Source organism: Peromyscus leucopus, unplaced genomic scaffold (assembly GCF_004664715.2).
Source record: "Peromyscus leucopus breed LL Stock unplaced genomic scaffold, UCI_PerLeu_2.1 scaffold_1238, whole genome shotgun sequence".
NCBI classification, from domain to species: Eukaryota; Metazoa; Chordata; class Mammalia; order Rodentia; family Cricetidae; genus Peromyscus; species Peromyscus leucopus.
This window is the reverse complement of record NW_023504378.1, coordinates 1-13,836: the sequence shown is the minus strand read 5'-3', so window position 1 is coordinate 13,836 and position 13,836 is coordinate 1. Positions and strand designations below refer to the sequence as shown.

Below are 13,836 nucleotides of genomic sequence, written 5' to 3'. Positions count from 1 at the left end.
ATCAAGGTGTCAGTTAAAACTAACCATCACATTTCCTAAAGGAACATACTGTCAGATTGCTGTCTAAATATTTATGTTCAGGGCCAGTGAGGCGACTCAGTGGGTCAAGGTGCTTGTCCCCAAGCCCGATGGTCTGAGTTCTATTCCTGGGACCTACATACGTGGTAGAAGGTGAGAACTGAGTCCTCTGGTTGTCCTAACACACAGTGAATAAAAACATTTAAAATGTTAAAGTATTTATGTTTATACTCCTAGACTAATGTCTCTTAGCCTAGGGCAGAGAAGCTCCTTTTTTTTGTACAGATTCATTTTTTAAAAAAATTTACGGAGATGCAGTAGAGCCAGGAGAAAGACGGGAAACCATGCAGTGGCCATGACCGACCATAGAGATATACCTCCTTCTGAGACCTCCGAGCGTCCTAGAGAGGAACCGGACCCGGGCCCTTTCCAAAGGGCACCTGCCTGACAGCATCCGCCACCTACTTCCGGTCCGCGCAGGCCAAGGCAGGTGCTGAGCGCGCAATCAGTCAAGGCCGTGGCCCGGTCCGGGCGGGTGGGGACGGAGCTGTTTGCAGCTGGGCAGGGCAGCTGCGGCCCGGAGGTCGCATCTCCACGCACAGCCGTGGTCCCAGGTAAGATCCACGCGGGTCGCGGCCGGGCCAGGCAGGGAGGGTGGGGGGAGCTGACACGGGTGTCCAGGATCCCCGGGGAGACCTTGACTCCGCGACTCTGAAAAGCGCCGCTGAGCGTTTCAGACGCAGATGCAGGACCGTCCTTGGAAGAACAGCCACGCGGCACCTTCTGTCTGCCAGAGACCTGCGTGGAAAGATCCACGAGGGCCTCTTGCCCCCAGGGCACGGGCGGACCGAGCTAGGCAGTAGCGCGGACTTTTGAGAAAGCTCGATGCAGCAGGGACGAGTAATGTAGACAGAAAAGTGAGGAGTCGGTTTAAGGGGCGGCCTGAGAAACACGCAAACATCCAGTAGAATCTATAGTAGAAGGTCGTGGTCTCTCGCCGCTGCTTGCGCCAGCAATCTGAGCGCCTTAGTGCTTGGGGTTTGGGGCCTGTTTCTCCAGCCTGCCCGCCCGGAAGTAAACAAGACTCATTTTACGGCCTGCTTTGCAGCCTCTTTCCTCGGGTGTAATGTTCGTTTCTCACCGTTATTCCTTTCCTCCTTTTTTTTCTTTTTCTTCTCCTTCCTTTTTTCCTCTCCCTTTTTTCCAGCTGTGTAGCCAGATTGGCCTGGAACTCACCATCTCCAGTCTAAGCCAGGTACCAGGATTTCAGGCAACTTTCATCTTTCTTTTTCCGAGACAGGGTCTCACTGTGTAGCTCTGGCTGCCCTGGAACTCACTATGTAGATCAGTCTGGCTTTGAACTCACAGAGATATGTCTGCCTCTTCATCCCAATGCTGAGATTAAAGATGTGTGTACCTCTACGTCTGCTGGTTCTTTCTTTTTTTAAATACGTTTTTGTTTTATGTGTATGGGTGGATTTTTTTCCCTACATATTTGACTATGTACCAAGTGAGTGCCCGGTGCCCACAGTGTCCAGAAGACACAGCAGATCTTCTAGAACTGGAGTTACAGATGGTTGTGAGCCACAGTGTGTGCTGGGAACTGAACCTGGGTCCTCTGCAAGAGCAGCAGGTGCTCTTAATCACCGAGCTGCCTCTCCACTCCCATCTTTCTTCTTTTTAAACCTTCCATGTTTTGGGAGGCAGACAGCTATATATGCTGCTTGCGTATTCTCTCTGTGTCTCAGCTTTTACCTATGCTCTTGACATTTTTGGACATGCGAACAACGGTGTCTTGACTATGTCTACCCTAACTCCCCTCTCCCGCTCCTCCCAGGAACACCCAAACACCTCAGTCCCATTTTCACGTCCTCTCCTTTGCTGGAACGCTGACTGCTTTTACTGGCTTGGTCCTGTGCAGGTCTTGTGCAGGTGACCACGGCTGCAGTAAGTGCATGAGTGTCCTGGCTGTGTCATGTCCGGAAGACAGCACTTCACGGGACTCCTGGCCATCTTCCGGCTCTTACGTTCTTTCTGTCTCTCTTCCGCTATGTCCCCTGAGCCTTGGCTGTGTAGAGGTGTTGACGCAGATATTCCGTTTAGGGACGAACACTCAGCAGTCACTTGTCTCGGCCCTTTGACCAGTTGTAAGTCTCTGCATTAACTGTACGCAGAAGGCTTCCCTGACCAAGCCTGAGAGCAACTCTGATCTATGGGTGTAAGCATAAGTATTTAGAAGGTGGTTGGTCCCACGTCTGTTTCAGCAAAACCACAGTGGTGGGTTCTCCCTTAGGCCCATAACCTCCCTGGCTGTGGGTTTTTGACCAGGTTTACAGTACCAGACATGAATTCCTTCCTATGGAGCAAGCCACAAATCCAGTCAGAAAGGAATTGGTTACCTCCATGACCTTCATCACTGTGACACCAGTGGACATCTTGTCTGGCAGGTCATTCTTTATTATAGCAGGCAAGCTTCACTACTGGATAATACCAGCGATGATGACTTTTCTCCTCCAGTGGACCATATAGCACATTCCAGCACTATGAAAACTATGATAATAGGGAGGAAATTTCAGGTCAGTTCCAGCTTGATTTCTCTGGGCCCTTCAACCAAAATGTCTTGTGTCTTCAGCAGCAGACTTTACATCTAGTTACCTGGGCAGTCAAGAGCAGGGGCAATGGACCGTGTGGCATTGTCTTTAGACTGAGTGCACTGTCACAGTCAAGCCGCTAGTGCATCCATCGGTTAGTTTTGACCTCAAAGTTTGTCTGCATCATTGTCTCCACCCGGACTAACCTAAGCCCCTGGTCAGCTGGTAGGATTCGAGGGTATCTGTCAGCTTCCTGAGGATAGTCACTATTGTAGACACAGAACTGGTTGGGCTGACTTGTGTGTCTTCCGCTCTCAGAAGGGCCCTCTCTGTTGTCATCCTCAGTCTTGCTGGAGCTTGAAGATGCTGAAAGAGCGTCTGGAGATGGCAGAAGATCCTCAGCAGCAGATGGGTGCTCCAGTGGTGAAACTGGAGAAGGAGCTGCCATGGGGCCGGGGAGGGGAGGACTCAAGTCCCGAGGCATTCCGGCTGAGGTTTCGGCAGTTCCGCTACCAAGAAGCTGCTGGTCCCCAGGAAGCTCTCAGGGAGCTCCAGGAGCTCTGTCGGCGGTGGCTGAGGCCTGAGCTGCACACCAAGGAGCAGATCCTGGAGCTGCTGGTACTGGAGCAGTTCCTCACCATCCTGCCCCGAGAGTTCTACACTTGGATCCGAGATCACAGCCCAGACAGCGGCAAGGCTCTGGTGGCCATGGTGGAGGACCTGATGGAGAGCACACCTGAGGCCAAGGCGGTGGGTGAGAAGAGGGTGTCCAGGCCTTGCACGGTTGGTGTGGGAATCAAAATGGAGAGCTTAAGGAAGTGTTGGGAGTGGATGAGACATAGAGCCTGCTCCATCATCCCCCAGCCCCCAAGGGCCTTTCTGGAGAGTGGCTGCGATTTTAGCAAGAAGAGTCGGGGTGAGGAGATGGCTCATGGGTGAAGCGCTTGCCACACAAGCGTGAGAATCCAGGTTCGGATCTCCAGGACCCATGCAAAAGCCACATAGGCCGTGTGCATGTGTAATCCCAGTGGTGAGGTGGCAGGCAGAGAAAAGAGAGCCCCGTAAGTTTGCAGGTCCAGGTAGCCAGGCATCCTCAGCAGTCATCAGCAGGAGTCCCTGGTATAAGGTGAGAACCAGCACTGGAAGGTGGGCTCTGATCTCCACACATGCCCATACTCACACACAGGAGCTCGCACACGCGCACGCGCGCACACACACACACACACACACACACACACATACATCATATACACATGTAGAAGACTTTTTTTAAAGAGCCATCTCTAGGGAAGATATCCATGGGCAGGAGGGCATGATGCTTTGGTTTGGGCATCAGGGACCCCCTGGTGAGCCTCAAATCCAAACAAAAGCAGTTTTGATTGTTTTCCGGGTCTACTGTGAGCTCTGCATGCTCTTGGGGAAGAGGCTAATGCCTGTCCTCCTGCCGGTGGCAACTGGGATTCAGGCACAAGCCCACTCTGTCACCCTGAGATTCCTTACTCACCTTTGGAAATCTCCGCTCAGGCTGACCAGAGTTGGGCTTCAGTTTGTAACAGAAAGGAGTTTTAGGAGGAGCGGAGTGGGGTGTATCACAAGACAGTTTTAGGGGTTCAGTGGATGAAGCAACTGCTATGAAAGGATGAGGACTGGAGTTGGGTTTCCAGCTCCCACACAAATGCTGGGTAGGCATGATGGTCCACCTGTAATCCACTCAGGAGATGGAGTCAGCATCCTCTGCGTGAGCTGGCTCGGTGGATGGTGAAATCAGCAAGCAAGAATTCAGGTGACAGGCTTGGCCTAATCACATAAGGCCCAGAGTGATAAAGGAAGACACTGAGGTCACCCCATTGTCCTCTGCATATGCATGCACATGCATCCACACACATGCACAGATACCACACATACCCATGCAAAAAAAAAATAAATAAGACATTTTAAATATCTTTACATTTTTTATTTTATAAGCTGGGCAGTGGTGGCACATGCCTTTAATCCCAGCCTGTTCTACAGAGCGAGTTCCAAAACAGGTTCCAAAGCTACAGAGAAACCCTATCTCAAAAAAAAAAAAAAAAAAAAATTATTTTATTTTATGTGTGTGGGTGTTTTGCCTGCAAGTATATCTGCAGCATGTGCATGCAGTGCCTCTAGAATCCAGGTCCCCGAGAAGTGGAGTTAGAGCTAGTTAGTAGCTGCCTTGTGGGTTCTGCAAATTGAGCCAGGGTCCTCTGGAAGAGCAATCAGTGCTCTTAGGTGCCATCTCTCCTTAAATAAATACCGTAAGGCCAGGAGTTAATAGAGAAGTGCTCACATTTGACTCACAGTTTGTTGGGAAAGTGTGGTGGCAAGAGCATGAGACAACTGCCACATTACATCCACCTTCAGGAAGCAGTGTGAATGCTGGTGCTCAGCTCACTTTCTCCTTTTTGTTTTAAAGATGGAAACATTTGCTTCTTTTTATTGTGAGTCTCTGTGTTAGCGCGTGCACATATATTCAGGTACCCACAGAAGACAGTGAATCCCCTGGACTGGAGCTGCAGGTGGTTGTGAGCTGCTGGTGTGAGCACTAGAAACCAAACTGAGGTCTCTGCGTGCGCAGTGTCGGCTCTCAGGTGCCGAGCTCTCCAGCCCCCACCTTCTCCTTTGACTCTTTGTGGGACGTCAGCCATGGGATAGTGCCACCTGGGTTAAGGCGGGGCTTCCCACCCCACTTAACCAGATCTAGACACGTGTCCCCCACAGGTATGCCTAGAGGTTCGCCTCACAGGTGACCCCTCAGGTAACAATCTAGACACATGTCCTCACAGGTATGCTAGATCTCACAGTACCTCAGGTAACAAATCTAGACACATGTCCTCACAGGTATGTCTAGAAGTTTGTCTCACAGGTGACTCCAGAACCTGTCAAGTTGATGATCAGTATTAAAAACTAAGAGAGAGAGAGAGAGAGAGAGAGAGAGAGAGAGAGACAGAGAGAGAGAGAGAGAGAGGGAAGGGCGGACCATGAGAATGTTGCTGCAATGTTCCACTTTTTGTAGAGCAGCTTTCTCATTTGCTACTTCATTTTGGGAGAGTTTAGTTTTCTTCATGTGGAAGGGTCAGCAGCTCTCTTTCCTCATCCTCCTACCTTCTCTGTCTTATACCTCCCCTTCTTTCCTTCCTTCCTTCCTTCCTTCCTTCCTTCCTTCCTTCCTTCCTTCCTTCCTTCCCCTCCTTCCTCTTCTCCTTTCCCTCTCATCTTTCTACCTTTTTGGTTTTTTTAGAAAAAAAAAAGCAGGGTCTACTGTGTAACCCTGGTTGGCCTGTAATACACTAATTAGACCAGGCTGGCTTTGAACCGAGAGAGAGAGAGAGAGAGAGAGAGAGAGAGAGAGAGAGAGAGAGAGAGAGACCTTCCTCCCTCTACTGAGTGCTGGGATTGCAGGCTTGACCACCATACTGGGTTTATGTGTTGCTGGGGATGGAACCCAGGACTTCGGGGCTTCTTGCATGCAGGCAAGCACACTACCAGCTGAGTCACACCCCCAGCCTTGCTCCTTTCTGTTTTAATTCAGCCCTCTCTTTAACAGCTTCCAGCAGCTCTCCTTCTAATTGGTATGGGCATTCTTCTCCTTAGGTTCCATGCCATGCCCAGGGAGAGCAGCTGGTCACAGCCCTTGGCGGAGGATCTTGGCAATCAAGCATCCACTTGGGGCCTGTAGAAGTCAAACCTGAGTGGGGGATTCTTCAGGGGGACGGAGTTCAAAGCTTAGGCCCAAGCACTGCAGAACAGCTGAGCCAGGGCTCTGGAGACGGGACACAGGCCTTCCAGGAGCAAGGTAAGATGCAGGTGATGAGCATGGGAGGTCCCATCCACCCCCAGTCTCTTCAGAAACTCAGCACTGGTGCCAGGCGGGGTGGCTTACACCTTTAATGCCAGCACTCTGGAAGCAGAGGCAGGTGGATCTCTGTGAGTTCGAGGTCAGCCTGGGCTACAGAGCAAGTCCAAGGACAGCCAGGGCTGCACAGAGAAACCCTGTCTGGAAAAACCAAAAAAAAGAAAGAGAGAAACTCAGCACTGGGCTAAGTAGGTGCTGGTAAGTGTAATTCTGATTTTCCTGGCCACGCTGTCTGCCCCGGGAGGAAGCAGATGGAATGGTTCTTTACACCTGGACTGGTTTTATAGGGCACATCTAGAATCATGTTCTGTTATCATTTTTTTCTCCCTTCTCATTTCCCTTCCAGAACCACTAGCAGCTACACTGATAAGGGGAAAGATGAACCACAACCCATGTGAGACTTTGTTATTACTGAGTCTCAGAGAGCTGTCCTCATGAGTGACTCTGGAGTGTGACTAACTCTGAGGGGACAGGGCTGGGACAGTCCTCTCAGCCAGAACAGGGAAGGGGACACCCAGACTGCTGGCTGTGGGTCATTGTGGACCTGATTTTTTTTTTCTCTTTTCTTTCCTTTTTGGTTTTTTCAGATAACGTGTCTCTCTGTAGCCCTGGCTGTCCTGGAACTCACTATGTAGATTAGGCTGGCCTCGGACTCAGAGAGAGCTGCCTCCTCCTACCTCCCAAGTGCTGGGATTAAAGGTGTGCACCACCACTGCCTGGCCCTGAAGTAATTCTTTGTGATCTGTGGTTCTGAGATAGTTAGTGTGTGTTGGGGTGGGGTGCTTTTGAATTGGCGGACGACAGCCCTGATCCTTCTGTGTGTTCTGCTTAGCGCTGCCCATTCTTCATGCGGGTCCAGGTCTTCCCTCTGTGAGCACCAGAGACCAAGAGCTTGCTGCTGGGTTCCTTGCAGCAACATCCCAGGTGAGCTAATTTACCTGTCTTGGAGATGTTGATTTATTTATTTTTTTTTTTGAGACAGGGTCTTATGTAGCCCAGGCTACCCTCAAACTCATTATGTAGCTGATGGGGCTAGAGGGATGGCTCAGCAGTTGACAGTGTTTCCTGTTCTTCCAGAGCACACAAGGTAGGCTTCCAGCGTTCATGTCAGGTGGACCGCAGCCTCTTGTGGTTCCACTCGGAGGATCTTTTCTGTCCTCCCTGAGGACTGCACATCTCTTACACACACATAAAAAAGTAAATCTTTAATTTAAAAAAAAGTAGCAGAGGATGTCTTTACGCTCCTGATCCTGTGTTTCCATACCCTGAGTGCTGAGATTCTGGGCCTGCAGCACCACGCCTGGTTTGTGTGATGCTGAGGTCGGAGCCCAGGGCTTTAGATATGTAGGCAAGCACTCTAGCAGCTGATCCTTATTCCTAAGCACCATACTCCATTTTGTTTATTTAACATGACTTTATTCTTCAAAAGTTAAAATTTATTATTTATCATCATCGTGTGCATGTGTAAGATGGATATGGGGGTGTTCGTCCCAGCCCATGTGTGGACATCAGAGGACAGCTTTGTGTGGTTGCTTCTCTGCTTCTGCCTTTATGTGCATCGTCAGGCTTTACCTACTGAACAGTTCTTTAGAAAAACATAGCCTTCAGGTGGGGCCTGAGGGGACACACAGGCTTCCAGGCTCAAGCTTGAAGAGGGAGAGCAGGTGGCATCTGGATGCTGAGGTGGTGGGGGCAAGCAGAGCCACAGTAGCAGGGTGTGAGCATGTTGGCCCCTGCATTAAAGCTGTTGGGAGATGGCAGTTCTCCCAGCTCGTCCACATTTGTGGTGGTGAGTCTGGTCTAACAGGACAGATAGGCCACAGGTGGCACCAGCGTGGAATTCAGTCCCGGGGACTCTGGACTGCCTTTCTCTGTTCGTTCCCAGACAGCGGGAGCACCGTTTGAATTTCTTTTCATTTCAACTATGATGTTCTGCTTTGATCTTCCTTATCTGAGATGTTTGTTTCCTTTTAGCTCTTTCTGATATGGAGATCACAGCCCAATCATTTGTTTTCATTTTTGCTGGCTATGAAGCCACAAGCACGTCCATTTCCTTCGTGATGTATCAACTGGCTACTCACCCTGCTGTGCAGAAGAAACTTCAGGATGAGATTGACAGAGCTCTGCCCAATAAGGTGAGTGGGTGGTACCCAGAGAGGGAGGGCAGAGGTAAAGGATTCACAAGAACATGTCTCATCACTTGCAATGAGAAATTTTACAGAGAGCCATGCAATGGTTCTTCCACCAGCAAGAGTCTAAAAGAGAAAGAAAGGGAGGGACATGGGAGATGAATGTGACCTGTAGAAATACACAATCTTTAATACAGTGCCGGCTCTGGTGTATCTGTATCTATTATAACAGTTATACAAGTAAGAGACACCAGAAAACCTGTGTGACACATAAGGGTAAGCACCAGTCCCTCAGGTGTCTGGACAGTTATCTCTGCTGATGTCCTCGGGTGCTGTCTATGCTATCTATGGTGCTAGGCTGGCCTTCACTGGTCGCAGCAGGCTGAACTGACACTACTGTCAATGGCTCTACTGTCCAGTCCGATAGCATGGTGTGTGTGTGTGTGTGTGTGTGTGTGTGTGTGTGTGTGAGAGAGAGAGAGAGAGAGAGAGAGAGAGAGAGAGAAGAGAGAGAGAGAGAGAGAGAGAGAGAGAGAGAATTAGGGAGTCTTTCCTTTCTTTTTTTTTTTTTTTGGTTTTGGTTTTGGTTTTTCAAGACAGGGTTTCTCTCTGTAGTTTTGATGCCTGTCTTGGATCTCTCTCTGAAGACCAGGCTGGCCTTGAACTCACAGAGATCCACCTGCCTCTGCTGGGATTAAAGGCCTGTGCCACCGCCACCCAGCTTTTCCTATGGTTTATAGTGGCATTGATAGTGCATCAGACTACTTCCTGTCTGAAGGCCTGAGCGCACTTAGCATCGCTCTTGTAACTTGGGTGTCAGTGCCCTCTGCTGACCAGAGCTGGCATTGCAGGCAATGTGCTGGACAGGTTCCTCAGGGAGTCTCCAAGTCCAACCCTCCTGGGTGGCTAATGGAGACCTGGTCAGGACAATCGATGGTGGGGATTCTCTGAGCACTTTATTTCCTCAGCCTCCAGCCACATGTACTCCTAAGCATCTAATCCTGCCTCTTTCCCTAACTGTCACTCAGGTAATCTCTTGCCCTAGGGTTGTGGAGCATTAAGTTCACCCTCCCTGTCCTGTGATCAGTCCCTATTCTCTGCCTTCCTGAGCAGTTCAGTTTCCAATGCAAGGTTCTGTATAAAGAGGTTAACTGGCTTCTCCATTCTGAATCATCCAGAATGAGAGCGGGATTCCTCTTCACGGTTGCAGGAATTCAGTTTCCAGTGCAAGTTCTGTATAAAGATGTCAACTGGCTTCTCCATTCTGAATCATTCAGAGTAACAGTGGGATTCCTCTTCACAGTTGCAGGAATCAGCCCCCGTCTCACCACACTCCTCATTGGTTTGAAGTCTGTGGAGGCTGTGGGGGTGTCCTGGAGGGAGGACTCCCTGCCCCCTTTCACCAGAGCCTCTTGGTTTTTTTGGGAGAGGTTTTGTGTTCCCCTTCCCCTGGAAATGGGGAACAGGGCATCCAGAGGCATCTTCAGTTTGGTTTCTTTTCTATGAATCATCCATTTTCCCACCATGCATTTTCCATATCCTATTACTTCCTCTGTGTTTCTGAAGCTCTTCCTCTCTCCTTGACATAGACTGTGTTTTGTTTCTTGTTTTCCTGTTGCTCTGACTCTTCTTCACACACAGAGGCAGTTTCTAGTGTGTGTCTTTCCAGAAGTCTCCATTGTAACTTTCTTTCCAATTTACTGCACCTGCCACACCCCCACTCCACCCGCCCGGGAGTGAGCAAGCAGGAGTTGCCTAGTCTGAGAAGCTGGGGACACAGCTCAGTCATACAGTGCTTGGTTTGTGAGGACCTGAGTTTGAATCCCAGAACCCATGTGGGGGGAAAAGGTGTAATTGGAGCACTGAGGAGACAGAGACAGTGTGAGCCTCTCTTCCCTGAGAGTTCACTGGCCAGCCAACCCATCCTGCTTGGTGAGTGTCAGGCTACTGAAAACCTGTTTCAAAAACATATATAAAGTGGACTCCCAGAGGAAGGTTGGACTCTGGCTTCCACATACAGGTCAGTGCACAGCAGTTATCCACATCCCATGAATATGCGCGCGCGCACACACACACACACACACACACACACACGCACACACACGCACACACACACTCATGCAAAACCAGAACAGTCTAAAAGGCCTGATATGGACCAAGAGTGGGTGTTGTTCCTTGCAATGGTGTGATTTCCTTGGTGTAGACTGGTCTATGCAGATGAGGCCGTGACACCGGGGCACTTTGTCTGAGTGTAACTGTCATATTGGTCATATGTGCTCACATGGGAAAGAAATCAGAGCACTACAGTGATGATGAGGAAGGGATCTGGACAGTGGAGTGTCCCAAATGGCTCCTGTGCTAAAATGTATATTTCACACCCTAATGGGCTCGTCATCATAGGTGCAGAATGATTTATTAAGGCTAAGATCTACTAGTCGAGGTTAGCCCTTGGAGCCTCTGACATGCAATAGCACTAGAAACTGAATTGAAATTGGAGTCCAAACCTCATCTGGAAACATCTGTTTCTTCTTCCCAGGCACCTGTCACCTATGATGCCCTGATGGACATGGAGTACCTGGACATGGTAATGAATGAAACTCTCAGATTGTACCCAGCTGCTAACAGGCTAGAAAGGATCTCAAAGAAAGATGTGGAAATCAATAGAGCATTCATTCCCAAAGGGACTGTAGTTATGGTACCAACCTATCCTCTCCATCGGGATCCTGAGTACTAGCCAGAGCCTGAGAAGTTCTGCCCTGAAAGGTACAGAGACCTCAGAGAGAAGTCCCCTCTAGGAACCAGGCAAATTAAATGTATTATGCTGCCTACTGGAAATTGCATATATGTGATTTTGTATCCCTTTGCATCTATATGTCTTTTGGGAATTGAACCTTTTAAAATTACAAAGTGATAATTTTTTTTTTTTAAGATTTATTTATTTATTATGTATACAGTGTTCTGCCTACATGCATGCTTGCAGGCCAGAAGAGGGCACCAGATCTCATTATGAACGGTTGTGAGCCACCATGTGGTTGCTGGGAATTGAACTCAGGACCTCTGGAAGAACAGCTAGTGCTCTTAACCACTGAGCCATCTCTCCAGCCCCACAAAGTGATAATTCTTCATGCTACAAAAGCAGACCAGGAAAAAAAAGTATTCATGGCAATTCAGAGTCCCAAAATGTTAACATTAACTCCATTAATACTGAAATACATCCTCAAGGATTTATTGTAGCATGTAAAGGTTTTGCAAAATCTAGTATATTTTAGTTGTATTTTGAATCACTAATTAAACACTAACCTGTTGTGGAATATTATTTTAACTATATAAAGATGTGTTACATTTGTTCATGCTGCATTTGTTTAACGATGCAAAGATGTGTTGCTTTGCCTGCCTAAGGCACCTGATTGGTCTAATAAAAAGCTGAATGGTCAATATCTAGGCAGTAGAAGGATAGGTGGGCTGGTGGGCAGAGAGAATAAGTAGGAGGAGGAATCTCGGCTGGGGGAGGGAGAAGGAAAGAAGAGAGAAGGAGAGGCAGATGCTCGGATCCAGCCAGCCAGGCAGTCATGGAAGAAGCAGGAAAAGCAGGACATACAGAATGAAAGAAAGATAAAAAGCCTCAAGGCAAAACGTAGATGAGGAACAACAGGTTAAATTAATTATAAGAGCTAGTGGGACAAGCATAAGGCTGAACATTCATAACTAGTAAGTCTTTGTGTCATGATTTGGGAGCTGGTTGGCAGCCCAAAGAAAGCCTGGTACACTAACCTATATACCACATCTTGTCATATACACACGTCTTATTTGGTGACTAGGTAGTAGTTGATATGTGATATATAAATCTACATAGGATTATATTTTCATGTGTTCTGTGCTGGTTCCTAAATTTACCATTATCTTTAAGAACTTTTCCCATTGTCTGTTTGATTAGAAACCACCTTCTTGAAGGTTGAGGCGGTAGCATACTTTTCACTCTAATTCTGACTTGTCTTTCAGAATGGGAACATATACCCATCCCGGACAGAATTTTGGCATTGAAAGAAGATATATTTCCTCTATATAAGCATTTAGCTCAGCTCAGTTCAACACCAGAGGCTCCTCTGTTTTAAGGGACATGGAAAGACCATTAGCTTACAATGTTTTTATTTTGATTTATTTTTTATGTGTGTGGATGTTTTCCTGTATGTATCTGCACCACATGTACCTGGTGCCAAAAAAGGCCACCAGAGGCTCTCAGGTACTTGTACTGGTCATCAAATCCAGGCTCTCTGGAGAAGAAGCCAGTGCTCTTAACTGCTGAGCCATCTCTCCAGCCCCTGACCCAAAATTCTTATGGTGAGACATCCATAGCAAGGGTTCAGTTGCAAGTCCACAAACATCAGCTACGCCATCCTAGTTGAGGGTGTGAGAACTCCAAACATGGAGCTCTTGGGTCTTTATGTTCCATAGCCTCGTTTGCATCCCCACTGTGTCTCCAGGTTCAGCAAGGAGAACAAGGGCAGCATCAATCCTTATGTATACCTGCCCTTCGGGATCGGACCCAGGAACTGCCTTGGCATGAGGTTTGCCCTCATCAGTATGAAATTCGCTGTCGTCAGAGTCCTGCAGAACTTCACCCTCCAGCCTTGTGAGGAAACAGAGGTGAGGCAAGAAACTCTCTCTATAAATTGTATTTAGTTGGAATGTTCTTGTTTTTTCAATTTAGAGTTTCACCTACAGAAAGGGGAAATTGGTCATTCATCATATTATGCTGCCATGTATGGAACACAGGATTTGACCTGTAAGCTTAAGGACCTTCCATTCTGAGCTGCAAGTCTGTGTCTGGATAAAGCACAAACAGAGAAATTATTTAGAGTTCATGCAGATCAGCACGACATGATTAAGTATAGTGTGTTTGAGATCAAGTCCAGGTTTTGTGTGATTAACTGGTGATGGGGAAACTGTTGCACACGCTCATAGCTCGTAATGATCACCTTGCCGTGGTTTGTGAATGGAGGGCTTCCCGGCACTAGCTCTGCTTTTTTTTTTTTTTCTGGTTTTTCGAGACAGGGTTTCTCTGTGTAGCATTGCGCCTTTCCTGGAACTCGCTTTGGAGATCAGGCTGGCCTCAAACTCACAGAGATCCACCTGGCTCTGCCTCCTGAGTGCTGTGATTAAAGGCGTGCACCCCACCGCCAGGCCCCTAGCTCTGCTTTTAACTTTGTAACTTTAAAAACTCACT

At 48.4% G+C, this 13,836-nt stretch overlaps 2 protein-coding genes across 3 annotated transcripts; both read left to right on the top strand.

Annotated features, from left to right (window-relative positions):
- The first annotated feature begins 484 nt into the window (after positions 1-484).
- Positions 485-7,432, top strand: Zscan25 (zinc finger and SCAN domain containing 25). The gene is made up of 4 exons (XM_037201724.1): positions 485-632; positions 2,955-3,359; positions 6,222-6,423; positions 7,316-7,432. Exons 2-4 carry the CDS (start codon positions 2,973-2,975, stop codon positions 7,414-7,416), a joined length of 690 nt encoding a protein of 229 aa, XP_037057619.1. The 5' UTR covers positions 485-632; positions 2,955-2,972; the 3' UTR covers positions 7,417-7,432.
- A 67-nt stretch (positions 7,433-7,499) lies between these two features.
- LOC114687403 (cytochrome P450 3A25-like) lies at positions 7,500-13,663 on the top strand. 2 transcript variants are annotated; one of them, XR_005090529.1, is made up of 3 exons: positions 7,500-8,618; positions 11,149-11,375; positions 13,094-13,663. XR_005090529.1 is itself a non-coding variant. In XM_037201725.1 (3 exons), exons 1-3 carry the CDS (start codon positions 8,469-8,471, stop codon positions 13,244-13,246), a joined length of 351 nt encoding a protein of 116 aa, XP_037057620.1. In that variant the 5' UTR covers positions 7,511-8,468; the 3' UTR covers positions 13,247-13,277. The 2 variants fall into 2 exon arrangements, 1 of the variants encoding a protein (XP_037057620.1); XM_037201725.1 differs by having other exon boundaries at positions 7,511-8,618; positions 11,149-11,196; positions 13,094-13,277.
- The last annotated feature ends 173 nt before the right edge of the window (positions 13,664-13,836 follow it).